Source organism: Callorhinchus milii, unplaced genomic scaffold (genome assembly GCF_018977255.1).
Source record: "Callorhinchus milii isolate IMCB2004 unplaced genomic scaffold, IMCB_Cmil_1.0 Scaffold20, whole genome shotgun sequence".
Classification (NCBI taxonomy): Eukaryota; Metazoa; Chordata; class Chondrichthyes; order Chimaeriformes; family Callorhinchidae; genus Callorhinchus; species Callorhinchus milii.
Window position 1 is genome coordinate 4,472,462 of NW_024704761.1, and position 16,384 is coordinate 4,488,845.

The following is a 16,384-nucleotide window of genomic DNA, read 5'->3' on the forward strand; positions in this document are numbered from 1 at the left end:
TTTATTTTTGCAGTAAAACAGCACTCGCAACCATTTCAGTGTGCCAAGTTCTCCGAGACTTCTTTGAGATATTTGAGTGAAACAGCAGCAAACGGGGCGGCGGGGGGGGGGGGGGGGGGGGGGGGTGGGCGTGAGGGAGCTTGCAGCTGAAGGCTCTGTTGCCGATGTTGGGGTGGGGAGAGATGCGCAAGGGGAGTAGGGTGGGAGGGTGGTGTGGAGGAATGACAAGCCAGCCCTGTGTTTGCTGAGTGGAAGGGGAGGGGAGGGGAGAGGAAAATGGGAGCAAGCATTTGGGGGCCATTGTTCAGGACGTATGCAGGGATGAGCAGGTTGTCTGGTTGGTCCATGAGCGAGTCGAGTCTGAGCTTAAGAAGTTAAGTTCAAAATTGGACAGCCTATTCATTCAGATCTCTGGGAAGATTCCATGTGTCCTGTCAGGCCGGCTAGGGTTGGGTTTGTAACTTGAATACGGTTCATAAAACGAAGAGAGGAATATTTGCAACTCCTTATTTTTTTTGGCCGTGGCCCGTGAAGTAAGAGAGCCAAAAAAACATAAATAGTAACAAAAGTATTTCAAAAATCACTACATTAGCTCTTAAGTGTAACACATGAGTTCCTTGGAAACAGACCAACAAACTCTGGGCTTAATCTATACGTCTGGACGTCACATGCCTGAGATATTATAAAGAGATTTCTGAATCAAGCCCCAGGTGACCGGTTTGGGACACACTATAAATCCATTGGAATATGGAATTAGTTTTGACAGCACGCCAGCACAATTGGTACAGCTAGTCCCTTATGCTGACTGACTGATCTCTTCAAACAATCCTGTTCCGGCTTAGGACCCAGTCTGGTTTCATCCAGACTACTGCAACGGACACCAGTCAGGGTTCAAGCAACTTGCTTCCCCCAACACACACACACACACACATGCACACGCAAAAGAAATGTTTTCTAAAATGATCGTTTTCCCCCACAAAGTTGGTAACACCTGATTTGATCAATGGTCTTCAGACCCTGTGAATGGAGCCTTCAGTCAGGGGATGATCTCGAGCAACAACAACAACAACATCAACTTACATCTGCATAGCACCTTTCACGTGGGGAGGACGTCCCAGAGCGCTGGACAGTCAGGGATGTGTATCTGAGCTGGGGGGTTGGGATCAGGAGTGGTGGAGGGCAGGGAGGATGGGGGTTAGGAGGGTGAATGACGAAATTGTTAGGAGCTTCACTGTAACAAAAATAACAAGAAGAATAAAGTGCTTCACAGGATTGACTGTAAAGTGTAGTGGCTGCGTATTTTGTAGGTGAACGCGGAGGCCGATTTGCGCAGAGTGACGTCCTGCAAACAACCAGCTCTGTGAAGCACTTTGAAATGCAAGTTGCTCTCGGCGTTATATCAAATGCAAGGATTATTATTAATTGTTATTTGCTGGAATGATTTTACGAGCATCTCTTCCTGGGTGAAACACAGCTTGAAGTTTTTTTCCTTAAAGTTCCGTGAGTGGCCAATGATAAACAATTTCATTGACTGGAGAGGTTCCTGTGCAGGTGGCTGATTAGACGTTAATATACTTGTCTTGTCTGGGAAAAGGTTTGTCAGTCATCAGTGGAAACGCTGGTGAGAATACCTTGTCAGGAAACGGTTCAGGACTTGTCAGTCCATTGTTTGGGCTTCACGGTTTACAGTAAGTCATTCATGTCCTATTGACTTATTGATACCATTTGTCTTAATAACCAAATTTCCTTTAGCTCTCTAAAACCTATCTCTTCATTGTGAAGCAGAGTTTCATTGAAGCTTTGGTGTTTAAGCCCGTTCAACCCGTTAAGCCACGATAATATCTTAATGTAGCATGTGGAGAGTAACGGATGCCTGGGAGTGATTATAAGGCAGTGCTCGTGTTGACCAGTTCAGGGGACATCAGAAACTACAAGAGCAAACCTTCAGTGGTTAATAAACCATCATCTCAACTACCAGCGGAGATGGCTGCCAGTAAAGTACGCTTTGGAGTTCATAGGGTGAATCTATTGCCTTCGGGGCTTCGGTTTTGCCGCAATGGCTGTTGAGCGATATCAACCGCAGAACAAGTAGCCTGCCCTGTGTCACCGATGTGCAATAAAACCCACGCTAAAGAAACAATGATAATAATAAGAATCCTTGCATTTGACACAGCGCCTCAGCACGAGGTCGAGTTGCCTGAGAGAGGGGTTTTGCTGTGAAGTGTAAGTGACTGAATAGGTTAGCAAGTTGCAGAAAATACACAGTCAATTCACTTTGCATTACATTCTGTGAAGCGCTTTGAGACGTCTCGAAGACCTGATGAGGGGCAGTATCAAATGCGAGGATTATTATTATTGCCGGATCATGACTGCTTCGTGGTCGTATTAACAATCACTGACCAGCGACCAACAGTGGTGATCATATACATGAGAAATACATTGCAAAATTCATCATATGTTGAGAGTTCTCTTACATACTTTGGGGGAGGGTTCATATACTAGAGGTATCCATCCATTTCTTTTTCATTTTGAAAACCCCAAACAAAAACAGTTGCTTATTAAAGTAATTAAAGTAATTAAAGTAATCCGGCATGGAGGGCGCTATGTAAATCCAAGTTGTTGTTGTTGATTGTTGTTGACTGCCAAGATGGTCGAAATGTGCACCGGCTGGTAACCTTGGTCTTCTTTCATCCAGCAATCCTTACGTTCTTATTAAATTATAAACTAGAATGGATACAAGTTCTTAGTTCGATTTCTTTTGTTTTCGAGCTGAAAAACAAAAGTGCTGAGTATGAAGGTAACTTGAGAACCCAGTAGCGTACCACGGTTTTCTAAAGAAGGTTGCTTCTCGGAAGTGGAGCAAAAGAAGGAAAAAAATGATTGACGTGCTAAAGTGACCTCACACAAGATGTCAATGCTTTCACAAACCAGTGTGTGAATATGTGTGTGTGTGTGTGTGTTCAGCTTCCAGTTTCCTCTTGCGCCACCATGTGTTCTTGAGACACTCAAGACTATTTGTTGGCTGGTCACCAACAACTTGTTTACTGCAAAATTCCACATCAAAAGCCACTACTGTAACATCAAAAGAAAGAGAAAAAAAAGCACACTAAAACCCTCATGGAGAGTCATTTCAATTTAAAAAAAAAATTTTTTTTTTTGCAAATTCATGCTGCCATTAAAAAGACATTTTTGAGGTTTTTTTTCTCCAATGGAAATTTTTTTTTTTTTTAGATTTACATGCTGGTACCCACCTGTCTGCTTGTATGAATGATGGTGTTTGTTTCGTTTCTCAGTGTGTAGTGTGGTGTGTAGTGTGTGTGTGTAATGCAATGGAACAAAATGTTCCAAGGGTAGAAGATGGGACTTTAATGTAACTGTCATTTGGTCTCTTTAGGTTTGCTGGAAGTTCCTCTGAGCTGTAACACATGCAATCATCTGTGTGCATTTATGGTTTATTTGTTGAACTCTGAAAACTATTCTAAATCACTTTATACACACACACACACACACACACACATACATACATACATACATACACACACACACATACATACATACATACATACATACATACACAGGTACATATATATATGTAGACCTCTTGCGGTCTTGAGAGGGAACACCACACGTCAAAATCTCTGCAATGCAACTTCCACATATATTGTACATATATGTGTATATGAAGCAAAATAAATAAACCTAATGTTGCTTCCATCTCTTTATGAGATTTTGACGCCCCAACAGGTACCAAAGGCGATTGCAAACCGGTTTCCTGAGGATCTCGTCAGCAACTCGATTTGCCTTGTTGTGGGATTCAGTTCCAGTCGCTTACACACACACACACTCACACACATTCACTCTCACACACACACACACTCACACACATTCACTCTCACACACACACACATTCACTCTCACACACACACTCACACACATTCACTCTCACACACACACACACACACACTCACACACATTCACTCTCACACACACACACACACACTCTCACACACACACTCTCTCACACACACACTCTCAAACACACACACACACACTCACTCTCACACACACACTCTCAAACACACACACACACACTCACTCTCTCACATACACTTACTCTCACACACACACTCACTCTCTCACACACACACTCACTCTCTCTCTCTCACACACACACACACACACACAGAAATACACTGCAACAGACTGAAACAGCCAAGTCCAACTCGAACATTATTTTATCTGTCAGGGATTTTGTTTTCAAGTTAAAAAAAAAACAATTTCAAATCATATTTCACCCTAAACCCTTTGAGCTTTGCAATTGCTCTTAAAATGAAACAAACAAACAACTGGTGGTGTACAGACCAGACCAGACCAGACCGACTCACTGCAGTAATAAAAACTCTGATCCACACTGTAATGATGTATGATGGCAGCAATGAGATGCTTACACGAAAAAAAAATGTTATCAGGTGAATTATCTCCCTTGTGTGAGTGTGAGTGTGTGTGGGTGTGAGTGAGTGTGAGTGAGTGTGAGTGTGTGTGGGTGTGTGTGTGAGTGAGTGTGAGTGTGTGTGTGTGTATGTGTGTGGGGGGGGGGGGGGGTGTAGAAAGCTAATGGGAAAACACTGTTTGCAGAACTGTATCTGTTCACAGACAGACAGACAGATGTCAATCAGTATCTATCAAATGTTTGTCAGCAATTCACAGACCTGGGGAGGTTTACACTGTAAATGAAGTGTTGCTAATCTGTTACTGCCGCGAATTACTACCACGGTGGGGTTCAGATATTTATGGCACGAATCAAACAGGCTCTGCTTTCTTTTTGTGTCCTTGATCTGTATTAACTGAGACCAAATAAACTGCATTATTTTCTTCCCTTTGCACATTGCAAAAAAAAATAGCCCCTGACACAAACATCTGACTGTGCAGTCTTATTCTGATCTGTATTTTTTTTTATTGTTTCCCAATAATAATGTTTAATGCACTCACTTTGCGTTGGGGAATTTTTTTTTACTTATTCACTGGTTGAATGGGCACTGAGTTACTGTACTTACAGAGAAACTTTCTACTGAAGCATTCATTCCCACACTCAGGTTTTTCTTGATATGTGTATATATATATCGCGTGAGCTGTCAAAAGCAAAGTGGACCTTGGAGTGATTTTTTTTGGGGAAAACAAAGTATTTTTTTCGCTCAGAGAGAGAGAGAGAGAGAGAGAGATAATGGAATGAAGAAGGAAGAAGCACACACTGATACACACACAAACACACATTATAACAGCTGGAAGCGATGGCCAAAACTCCAGAGGTTTCACACAAAAAAAAACACAGTGACTGCAACGTTTGGCTCCTTATCCTAAAGTTCCTCGAAATAAAAGTACAGTTTACAACCCAAAAAAAAAAGGGGTGGGGGGGGGGGGGGGTGGAGGTCAAATAAAAAAAAGACATCATATTTACAGCAGGTCTGGCCATCCACACGTTGGGAAATGTTTTGCAGAATAACAGGAGCAATCGAAGCAGGTTGAACAGAAGTTGCAGGAGAGGGAATAACACACACACACACACACTCAGAGAGACGCACTGGAATTTTAACACGTTATCCTGCAATAATCCTTTTGCATCTGATCAATAAATGTTGGTCACCAGCAGAGGGAATCGTTTAAGACTGGGTGCAAAACCAACTAACTGGATGCAGGTCTCGGTGGTGCATTTCTTAAACCCCATTCATTTGCCAAGAGAGAGAGAGAGAGAGAGAAATCAAACGTAAAACAAACAAAGCAAAGCAAAAAAAAAAAAATCCTTCTTCCAAAGAGAAAAAAAAAGGGGGGGGGAGGGAAGCAATTGCAGATTAATTCTTTTTTTTGAAAGAAAATCCCATCTCTCTGCTTTTGCTTTATTGAAACCATTTAAGAGAGAGAGAGAGAACGAGAGAGAGAGAAAGAGAGAAAGAGAAAGAGTAAGAGTAAGAGAAAGAGTAAGAGAGAGAGAAAGAAAGAAAGAGAGAAAGAGAGAAAGATTTAACCTCCTATGGGTTTTTTTTTCAACGAAGCACAGCCAGAGAAACAGTCCTGGTTTGCAAGTGCAATTGACAAGTTCTGAACAGCTGGAATTGAGTGTGAGTGAGTGGAGTGGAGTGGAGAGAGAGAGAGAGAGAGAGAACACATAAAGAGAGAGAGAGAGGGAGTGAGTGAGTGAGTGAGTGGAACACAGAAAAAAAGGGGAGGGGGTCTCAGTTGATTGGAGGGAGTAGCTGTCAATCATTGGTGTGGGGGCTCTCCCATAGGCTGGGAGGTGGGTGGGGGGCAGGGCCAATGCAACAAGGCGGCCCAGGGTTTATATCTGAGTCCAAACCCCTGGTCTATCAGATGAGGCACAGACACTCTCCAGACCAGGATTGTATATAAGAGCAGAACCATCACCATCACCACCACCACCACCACAAACAGCAGCAACAACAACAACAACAACAACTACTACTACTGCTCACTCACCCACACCCCCCCCCCACCCAACCACCCCCACCCCCCAAAAAAAAAGTAACTGCTGCATTTTTGTCTGACAACCCCAACCTCTGGATCTCTTGAAATTATAAGCTTCTCTTTGAAATTGCAATCCATTGACCAACAGGTAAACAAAAAAATGCAATAAGTCTTCTTTCCAAATAATAACGTGTGTGTGTGTGTGTCTGTGTGTGTGTGTGTCTGTGTCTGTGTGTGTGTGTGTGTTTATTTCAGGATGTTTGCATGCACAGTAACCCCCTCTCTCTCTCTCCCCCCCCCCTCTCTCTCTTTCTCTTTCATCATCCTTTTTAATATCTATTTGTGTGCAAGTTCACAGTGTTAGATTTCTCTCCCCCACCCACCCCCCCAACCCCCACCCCCACCCACCCCCACCCACCACCACCCCACTCTCTCTCTCTCTCTCTCTCTCCCCCTTCTCTCCCACCCAACGCGTCTTGTCTTCATTGGAAGCAGTTTTATGCTATTGGCAATTGATCCCCAGATGTTGTAGCTGAATGCAAAGCTGAATGGCTCGTCTGAGCTCTTGAGCAAAAAAAAAAGAGAACCCCACAGGCGCTGGAAATGAATTTAATTCAATAATTTCCCACCCACAATAGATATATATATATATATGTGTGTGTGTGTGTGTGTGCATGTATATTATTATTATTATTATTATTATTATTATTAAGTATTATGTATGTATTATGCATGGATGAATTTTGCCACTGGCTACTTCGCTTTCTCTCTCTCCCACCCTCCAACCCATAGCGAACGAGGGGGTTAGAATGCGCCCATGAGTGTGGATGTGTGTGTGTGTGTGTCTGTTCGCTACGATCTTTCGCTCCGGAGTTCAGTTCTTGTGTGATCGCCGGGTCAGTGGGTGGGTACCTGTCAAACCCCTCTCTCTCTCTCTGTGTGTGTGTGTGTGTGTGTGTGTGTGTGTTGGGACAGATGGACAGAGAGATAAATAAACACATAGATGTACAGGAGGTTCCTGGTCTGTGAGAACACAATCCGATTCGAGGAGTGCTGCAAAAAAAGAAAAAGGACAACGGGGGCAATATTCAAACATATGCACTGTGTGTAATATGTGTATGTGTGTGTCTTCCACCCGCAGATTGCATGTGTGTATTGGTTGGGGAACTCAGTGCCTACAGTGCTATCTCTAATCCACTGCCCCCTCCAGTCTGGGTTCAGCTACAAGTGTCAAACAAGGGGTCCTTTTTTATTTGCTTCTCCCCCCCCCACCTCTTTCTCCCCTTCTTTCTCACCACAAGTTGCTCTCCTCTCTCTCTCTTCCTCTCCTCTTCTTTCTCTCCCTCCCTCTCTCCTCCCTCCCTCTCTCTCTCCCTCCCTCCCTCCCTTTCCTATCTCTTTGCAAATACTCTGGCAGCTGAACTAGGAAGTTGGGAGCATTTTCAGGGCGTTTGTGGGGTTGGGTGGGTGGATGGTTGGGTGGATGGATGGATGGATGGTTGGGGTGAGTGAGAGAGACAGACACACACACACACACACAGAGAGAGAGAGAGAGAGAGAGAAAAATCTCTGTACAATTGCTTGACTGATTGACAATGGGAGGGAGGGGACAGGGTTTCCTGGGGCTGAAATATTTTGATTGTTAGTAATGTCAATTTGCTTTTGAATGACGTGGTTTTTTTTTCACACACTCACACACAGGACGAGGAGAGAGATTTGTGTACAAGTCTATGAGTGTGTGTGTGATGTGTGTGAGAGAGAGTCACTGCTTAGACACCTCACCTGAGGCTGAGAGACAGACAAAAGAGATATTACATCAATATAGACTCATAATTTAGCCACATGTAACAGCTTGAACCCAAAATGTGGGGCCGCTGTATTCATTAATAATCCTTGCATTTGAATTTATGTGTCTATTCCAAGTTGGGGGTGTGGGAAGAGAGGAACAGAGGCACTGGCCTCTTGACTACTTTTCTTTTGATGGGGGGGGGGGGTGTTGGAAGGGGAGAGGAATTCTATTCTTTTGAAAAAAAAGTTTTTTAAAAAAATATTTGAAAGCGAAAGTTGTGAAACAAACAGATTTTTTTTAAAAAAGGTCCGCTTACACTAAAAGAATTGTTTCACGGTGCTTCCCCCCCCCCCCCCCCGAAAAAAAAGTCTTCAGGAAATGTACAGTGAGTTGGAATGAGAAAGTTTGTGCATTAAAGGGGAAAAGAACTGTACAACTGCAAGTGATTAGGTTGCAACAAGTGCATGGCAGCTGGTGGTTTGGGGTGGGGGTGAGGGGGGGGTGAGAGAGAAAGCGTGAAGTGCTGTTATAAACATCAAATATGTCTTGCAGTGTCTGCTAATTGTTTTCTGGGGTTAGAAAGCCCCTCGAAAGTAAATTTTATCACTCAATCCATGACTGTCAGATGCTGCTGTGCGCAATTGTCTGCTGTGTTTTGACCACAAAATACACAGTCAATCCACTTTACAGTGTATCCTGTGAAGGGCTTTGAGACGTTCCAACAACGTGATAAGGCGCTAAATCAAATGCGAGGATTATTATTATCCCCGTTTAACAATTCGGAAAGCCATGTATGCAGAAGGTGTGTGTGTGTGTATGTAAGGGGTGGGAGGGCGGGTGGTGCGGGAGAAGGGGCGGTGGCAGGTAAGGAAGGAGGGGGTCTGATTGGGTGGATTTGATATACTGTGTTTTTTCAATATAAAATAAAAGCTGCACAAAGCGTCCGGAAGCTTGCAGCTTCGTGCTTTGGTAAAAGAAAATACACCTGAGGCTCTTAAGCAATTTGCTGCTGTGAAGATTGCAGCAGAGATAAACAGAGCACATGGCCATAGTGAAACTGTTGGCAATGTGTGTACATAGTCCCCAACACGTGCAGGATACCATCTCTGGCATTTAAATACATCTGTCAGGGTGACAGCTGTCCCAACAACAACAACTTGCATTTATATAGAGCCTCACCTGTGATGTTAAGAGTGGCTCAAATACATAATAACAATCCTTGCATTTGATAGCGCCTTATCACGTCGTTGAGACGTCTCAAAGTGCTTCACAGAATATACTGTAAAGCAAATTGGCTGTATTTTGTGGGCGAAACGTGGCAGCCAATTGCGCACTGCAGCGTCCCGCAAACAGTCGTGGATCGAGTGCAGTTATGCAGAGATGGTGGGAGACTTTATTTGTTTTTGCCCGGGACAAATCTACAAAGCTTCCCCTTCAATGCATTTATCCAGTGATTCTGTGGCTCCGGCTGAAGCCACGCCAGCCAGCGTGTGCTTTATTTAACACAAGTGGAGTTTTTAACTCTTTCCTGAAGTTGGCCTTTGCAAATCTAAACCTGTGTCCTCCCGCTCCGCTGTTTTGTTCCACTTGCCTATTTTGTTGAGGTGTGCTGTTAGGTTCAGCTGTAGGCCTTACCATTCCCCAATAGGCACGGCAAGGTGTTAGAACATTTTAATTGTCGGATTGATATGCAGAGAGCATGTCACTGTAGCAAAAAAAATCTGCAAGCTCCATGCAATTGGTTTACAGTTCAGCTTAATCCTTGAGGTCTATCACTTGCAGCCCTCCAGGCCTCAATCTATCTGAGCTCACAAAGTGATGGACACCAGAACATTAATGTCAACTCAGTGGGTGGGGTGGGTGGGGGGAGGGAAGGCAGGGAGAAAGAGATGTACAAAGGTTAAATGTATGTTCCTGGTCTAGTGCTTTCCTGGAAAAGACTGGTAAGTTATAATATTAATCCTTGCATTTGATACAGTGCCTTATCACGTAGTTGAGATGTCTCAGAGGGCTTCACAGCATATACTGTGACTGTATATTGTGGGCAGCCAATTGCGCACAGCAGTGTCCCACAAGCAGTCATGGATTACTTGTTACCAAGAAAAAGATGAAATGACAATCTCCTACTTACAAAAAAAAAGCCCAATAACTTTACATCTGATTGCTTTAGATTGAATAGGATCATCCTTTAAGAACACTAGCTCTCACTGCCCAGCTCAGCACTTTGAAATGCCCTCCCTCTGTGAAAGACGCTGTGCAAATGTAAAGTGTCTTAATAATCCTTGCATTTGATATAGCGCTTTTCACGTCGGGAGGACGTCCCAAAGCGCTTCACAGAACACACTGTAAAGTGAATTGACTGTATATTTGTGGGCGAACGCGGCAGCCAATTGCGCACAGCAATGTCCCACAAACAGTCGTAGATTGAAAATGACCAATTTTTTTTATTATTGTTTTTTGTTTTGGAGGGATTATTATTAGGCTCTGTGTGGAGTAAGGAAACTTGCCCAAGGTTTCGCCCTCTGCCTGGAATTGAACTCAGGTCTCTCGCTTGCAAAGCGAGTGCTCTAACCACTGAGCTACAGGACTCCACAAGTCTTCTCTTGTTGTCTTACTTCCCGTTCCATCGCTTTCATTCTTTCTCATACTCTTTCTTCCTGCCTTCAACACTTCTTTTTTTTTAAAAAAAAGGGTGATGCCGGAGGCAACAACAAGCAGGTTGCGATTTTGTTTACAGTGAAACCCGAACCCTTCAATGTTGTGTTTTCTTGTAATAGACTCTTAATGTCCGTCATCCTGATCCCTAACACATAACCGCGCTCTGTGTCAAAGACACAACTGATGCACAGTTCGGTCGCTCTGGTATCCTATTAGCGTGTGAAATTTCCAAATGTACAAACCCAATCCTGCCCCTTCGGTGCTTCACATCCAGCAGCATCAGCCTTTCAAGTCTTATCCCTCAACGTTCACTTATTGCTGTTTAAAATGTCACCCATTTGAATGCACTCCGATTGATAAAACTCAGGGCTTACATTTCCTTCATGTTTGCCGTGCTGCTCGAGAGAAATAATGATAATCCTTGCATTTGATATAGCGCTTTATCACGTCTTCGAGACGTCCCAAAATGCTTCGCAGAATGTACTGCAAAGTGAATGAATTGACTGTATATTTTGTGGGCAAAACAAAGATCAGGAATATAACTAAATAAGAGCGGGGGTGGGAGGGAGAGAAAGAGGGTTTCAGCTGACAATCTACAGCGCAATCAGTAATTCTCGGCAGTGGGTGTTTTGAAATGCATCTGGTCAAACATGCTGAAACCCCAAATCATTTGCATTAGTGGTATTCTATTTTGTTGTGGTTCGGGTGGTTTGGCAATGGCGCAATAGCCTTCTACGCTCTTGTAAACATTAAACCTTTTGTTTAACAACCTGTCATCTGAAGCATTGCTGCTTTCGGTAAAGTGACTCAATCCATTCCTAAACTTTTAGTCTCAGTACTAACAGGAGGATTTCCTGACTCCCTCCCGCTTTCTCCTTCACACGATACACCTTGGATCGAGCGCAACCCAACTGACAGCCACTTGTCAAGGTTATTCAAAGTGAAACCAACAAGCAATTGAGAAACCAGGTGTCTCTCCGGGAACGTTAGTTGAATTCATTTGATTTGTAATAATGACAGTTTCTCCATCAGGCAGACGTTTTGTGTTGGTTTTCAGTTTCCACTGAAATTGCATCCCATTTGGCATAAAAACGTAAATTGTTGCTGTTGGTTGGAGAATCTGACGTATTATCAGTGGCGCGTGGCTCTCTTAATGGTGTTCTTGCGGATCCGTCTGCAAAGTGAGAGGAAATCTGTGGCAGTGTGCTCTTTCCTGGTTCGGAAACGAGCGGAATTCTGGATTGGTTTCAAATTAATTTGGATTCCATTGATCCACTGTGGCTGCTGGCCTGGTTTGACGTGATGCAGTGCTTATCGGTTGTTCTCGCCGAGCATCAGAGCACAAACTGCAATTTTCCATTCTTAATCGTCAATAGATTAGACTGTGAGTGTATTGAATTAATTACGTGTCACTACGTAATATGTTGGCTTGATCCGATTTGCTGCCTGTTGCCCACTCCTATCGCAACGATGATACCGCAATTCCTGACACCCTACTTACGAAAAACCTTCAATTTCAAAAGAAAAGAATCAGCAACTAGTGCTTTTGATCAGCATCCTTACTGATGCTCTCCATTACATCTGTAAAGGGCTTCAAGGTAATAATCCTACGCGAAAGCTCGAGTGTATTATTTGCCAAGTGTCAGCCTGGCTCAGTTGGTAGGGCTCTTGACTACCAAGGGAGTCAGGTAGGTGGGTTAGTGCGTCTTTGAGCTCATAATCTCGGCTGATATTCCAAAGCAGTTCTGGGGAAGTGCTGCATGGTTTGAGCTGCCGTCCTTTGGATGAGATCAGTGACCTGTGTGTGCCTCTTCCAGGTGCAATGTTAAAGATCTTGTGGCACTATTCAAAAAGAGTAGGGGGTTTCTCCCAGTGATAAGTTTGGCCATTCGCTTCCTGGCTGTTTGTGGGTTGTTGCTGTGTCCAAATGGGCTGCAGGCGCTTGCCTACAAACACAGTCACTACACTTCACAGTAAATCCTGGGAGGCTTTTTGTGCCGTGCTCTTGACGTGAAAGGCGCCATAGCAAAATACGAGGATTAATTCCTATTTTAAGAAGATGGTTTAGCTTCATCTTGTAAGTGCGGTGATTAAACGCTATGTTTTTTTGTATTTGTTAGTAAATCTGCATTTTGCCTCCCTCTTGACAGGTCAAACCTAAGAGTTCTACATGACCGCTTATCTTTGGATGGTTGAGTGTTGATCTGCCGAGGAGAGCCCTGGGTGAAGCCAAGGCTGCCTGCGAAGGTCCACCCTCCCAATTGTTCGTCCAGCACGTTCCAAAACTGTTTCTTCAAAAGTTGCTGCGGACACTTTCAAGACTGTATCCCAAAGTAGAAACGCAGCAGTCCCAGGCATTGGCAATGGGCAGCGTGCGTGCCAATCGCTACAGCATCGTGTCTTCGGAGGAAGACGGAATGAAGCTGGCCACCATGGCGGTCGCCAACGGTTACGGCAACGGCAAGGGCAAGATCCACACGAGGCAGCAGTGCCGGAGCCGGTTTGTGAAGAAGGACGGGCGTTGCAACGTGCAGTTTGTAAACATGAGTGAGAAGGGGCAGCGGTACCTGTCTGACATCTTCACCACCTGCGTGGACATCCGCTGGCGATGGATGCTGGTCATCTTCTGCCTCTCCTTCATCTTGTCCTGGCTCTTGTTTGGTTGTATGTTTTGGCTCATTGCACTGATGCACGGCGACTTGGAAAAGACCGAGAGCCCGACAGACCACGAGCCGTGTGTGTCCAAGGTCAACAGCTTCACCGCCGCCTTCCTCTTCTCCATCGAGACGCAGACGACCATCGGTTACGGCTTCCGCTGCGTGACCGAAGAGTGCCCCGTCGCTGTCATCACCGTGGTTTTCCAGTCCATCGTGGGCTGCATCATCGACGCCTTCATCATCGGGGCCGTCATGGCGAAGATGGCCAAACCCAAAAAGAGGAACGAGACGCTCATCTTCAGCGACAACGCAGTGATCGCCATGAGAGACGGGAAGCTCTGCCTAATGTGGCGTGTTGGGAACCTGCGCAAGAGCCACTTGGTGGAAGCCCACGTGCGAGCCCAGCTGCTGAAATCTCGAGTGACTTCAGAGGGTGAATACATACCCTTGGATCAAATAGACATTAATGTAGGTTTCGACAGTGGAATAGATAGGATATTTCTCGTGTCGCCCATCACTATAGTGCACGAAATCGACGAAGACAGTCCTTTCTATGACGTGAGCAAACAGGATCTGGATAACTCGAACTTTGAGATCGTGGTCATTCTGGAAGGGATGGTGGAGGCCACGGCCATGACGACACAGTGTCGGAGTTCGTACCTGGCCAACGAGATCCTCTGGGGCCACCGCTTCGAGCCGGTGCTCTTTGAGGAGAAGAACTACTACAAGGTCGACTACTCGCGCTTCCACCGGACCTACGACGTGCCCAACACGCCCCTGTGTTGCGCCCGAGACTTGGCGGAAAAGAAGTACATCCTGTCCACGGCCAACTCCTTCTGCTACGAGAACGAGGTGGCGCTAATGAACAAAGACGAAGAGGAGAGCGAGGGCGGCTCACCGGAGACCGTCAGCGCGGAGGCGCCTCCCAGCACGGACCACAATCAGGCCACTGTGCCTCTGGAGCCCCGGCCGCTCAGGCGGGAGTCCGAGATCTAAGAACAAAGTTGTCTTTTCTTAAATTAATCAATCAATCAATCAATCAATTCAAAAAGTATTGGTCAAAAGAGAGAGAAAGAGAGAGAGAGAAACAAAGCACATTGCGTTGAACTGGGCACAGGAACAGTGAAGCAAGGACGGTACTCTCGAGGTGAGACTTAGGCTCAAAGTAACTGCGACACAGGTCGATAGCCTCTTATTGCAGAAGATGACGAGAAATTGTTTTTAAATCTTTCGAGCAAAAGCACTAAATGGATGGTTTCTTACACGACTGCGGAGGCACATAATACAGTATGCATTGACGTACGCTGAAACGTTTGGCAAAACTTGAACTTGCAAGCAAGACTGGGTGGATGCAAATGGATCTGGTAACTGTCCGTGCTCTACAAGATGCCTCGCGATTGCAGCTCATCAGCTCCAATGGAGCTGTTTTGGTCTGTGCATCCCACGGAATGGCTTAACTCACTTTGTTCACTTTAAGTACAGTGACCACTGAGGACTGCAGTTACTAGACAAAGGTCTTACCGTTAGCAAGTGAGCCTGCATTCTTAATAGTATTTATTACACTGGTTTTCTTCCATTGATTTTTAAAATATATATATATATAGGGGGAAAAACTCATCCATATTTATGCTCTCCAGTTTTTTGGGTTTATTGTCTATTTGTTTTTTTTATATATAAAATCCCTTCCAAACTATTCCCTCCCACCACCTCTCCCAAATGTTACAGTTCTTGAAACTACGTTCAGTTTCCAGTCTTGAGGTAGTGAGTGCAGACGGAACTCTATACCGCAGTTAATCGCAACGCTCATCAAACCCACAAAATGTCAATTCACTTTACAGTGTATCCTGTGAAGCGCTTTGAAACTTTTCAACGATGTGATAAGGAGCTTTATCAAATGCAAAGATTATTAGCGCTTGCCGAAGTCCAAATTGTGTGACTTAGATGCGTTAGGAGCGAGTGTGCCTGGGTGCAAGATTGTGGGGGGGGGGGGAATTTTTCATCAGATTTGCCCTGTTTACCCGACATTTCGGGGCAAAAACTCAGAATTTGGCAAATTGCTGAGTTCTTTGATTGCTTCAAATGAAACTCGCTAGAAAGGAGTTTCACAGTTAAGGTCGGATGTAAGAATTTGCCAGATGCTGTGAAATGCTCCATAAATAGCACCCTGGAAGGAAGTGAGTGTGGACTGATGGGAACGAGCAAGAAAAACTGGGTTAGTGGTGGGGACAATCACGCTCTAAAAATGAAGGACAAACCGAACCACAGATGTGGCCGATACTTGAATTTTTCAAAACGTTTCTCTATTTCAAAGAAATCTTCCCTTTGTTCGCCCATTTTCTCTGCCATTTGCCAGCTGAAAAGATGGAACACACATTGGGTTCATTGGCTTTACAACTGCTTTACAGCACGTGGCACTGTCCCTCAGGCAGTGGACAGGTAGATGACAATCATCATTTCCCGATACATATGTACACCTACTCTCTTCCGGCAATGTAGCTGAGAAGATGAGATTTGCTTGACTTGAGTCCAAATGACAGGTTTGGGCTATGTCCTGTGAATTGCCTTTTAAAACCAGTTTGACTGGTTATGGAGTTAGGGACATAAGGTTGGGGTGGATTTAAAAACAAAAGGCCCTGTAGCCCATAGACCTTATCCTTCCAGAACCCACACACTGACAGGCTTCCTGTTTCATCCTCCAGTTGCTTCTTACACGCTAAGATTCTGGCCTCAACCTCTCTTCCCAGTTACCAGTTCCAGCTGTCAATGTGCCCACTGGGTGAAGGGAAGCAATGCTTCTTTATGT

General features: G+C 44.7%; 1 protein-coding gene across 1 annotated transcript; it reads left to right on the forward strand.

The window, feature by feature from the left end:
* Nucleotides 1-6,525: 6,525 nt before the first annotated feature.
* LOC103175543 (potassium inwardly rectifying channel subfamily J member 2) lies at nucleotides 6,526-15,451 on the forward strand. Its single transcript, XM_042342414.1, has 2 exons — nucleotides 6,526-6,625; nucleotides 13,075-15,451. The coding sequence occupies exon 2, from the start codon at nucleotides 13,288-13,290 to the stop codon at nucleotides 14,575-14,577; it is 1,290 nt and encodes a 429-aa protein (XP_042198348.1). The 5' UTR covers nucleotides 6,526-6,625; nucleotides 13,075-13,287; the 3' UTR covers nucleotides 14,578-15,451.
* Nucleotides 15,452-16,384: the final 933 nt, after the last annotated feature.

What these genes read in the sequence shown, in the direction of transcription:
- LOC103175543 (XM_042342414.1), top strand. Translation starts at nt 13,288, where the DNA reads ATGGGCAGCGTGCGTGCCAATCGCTACAGCATCGTGTCTTCGGAGGAA.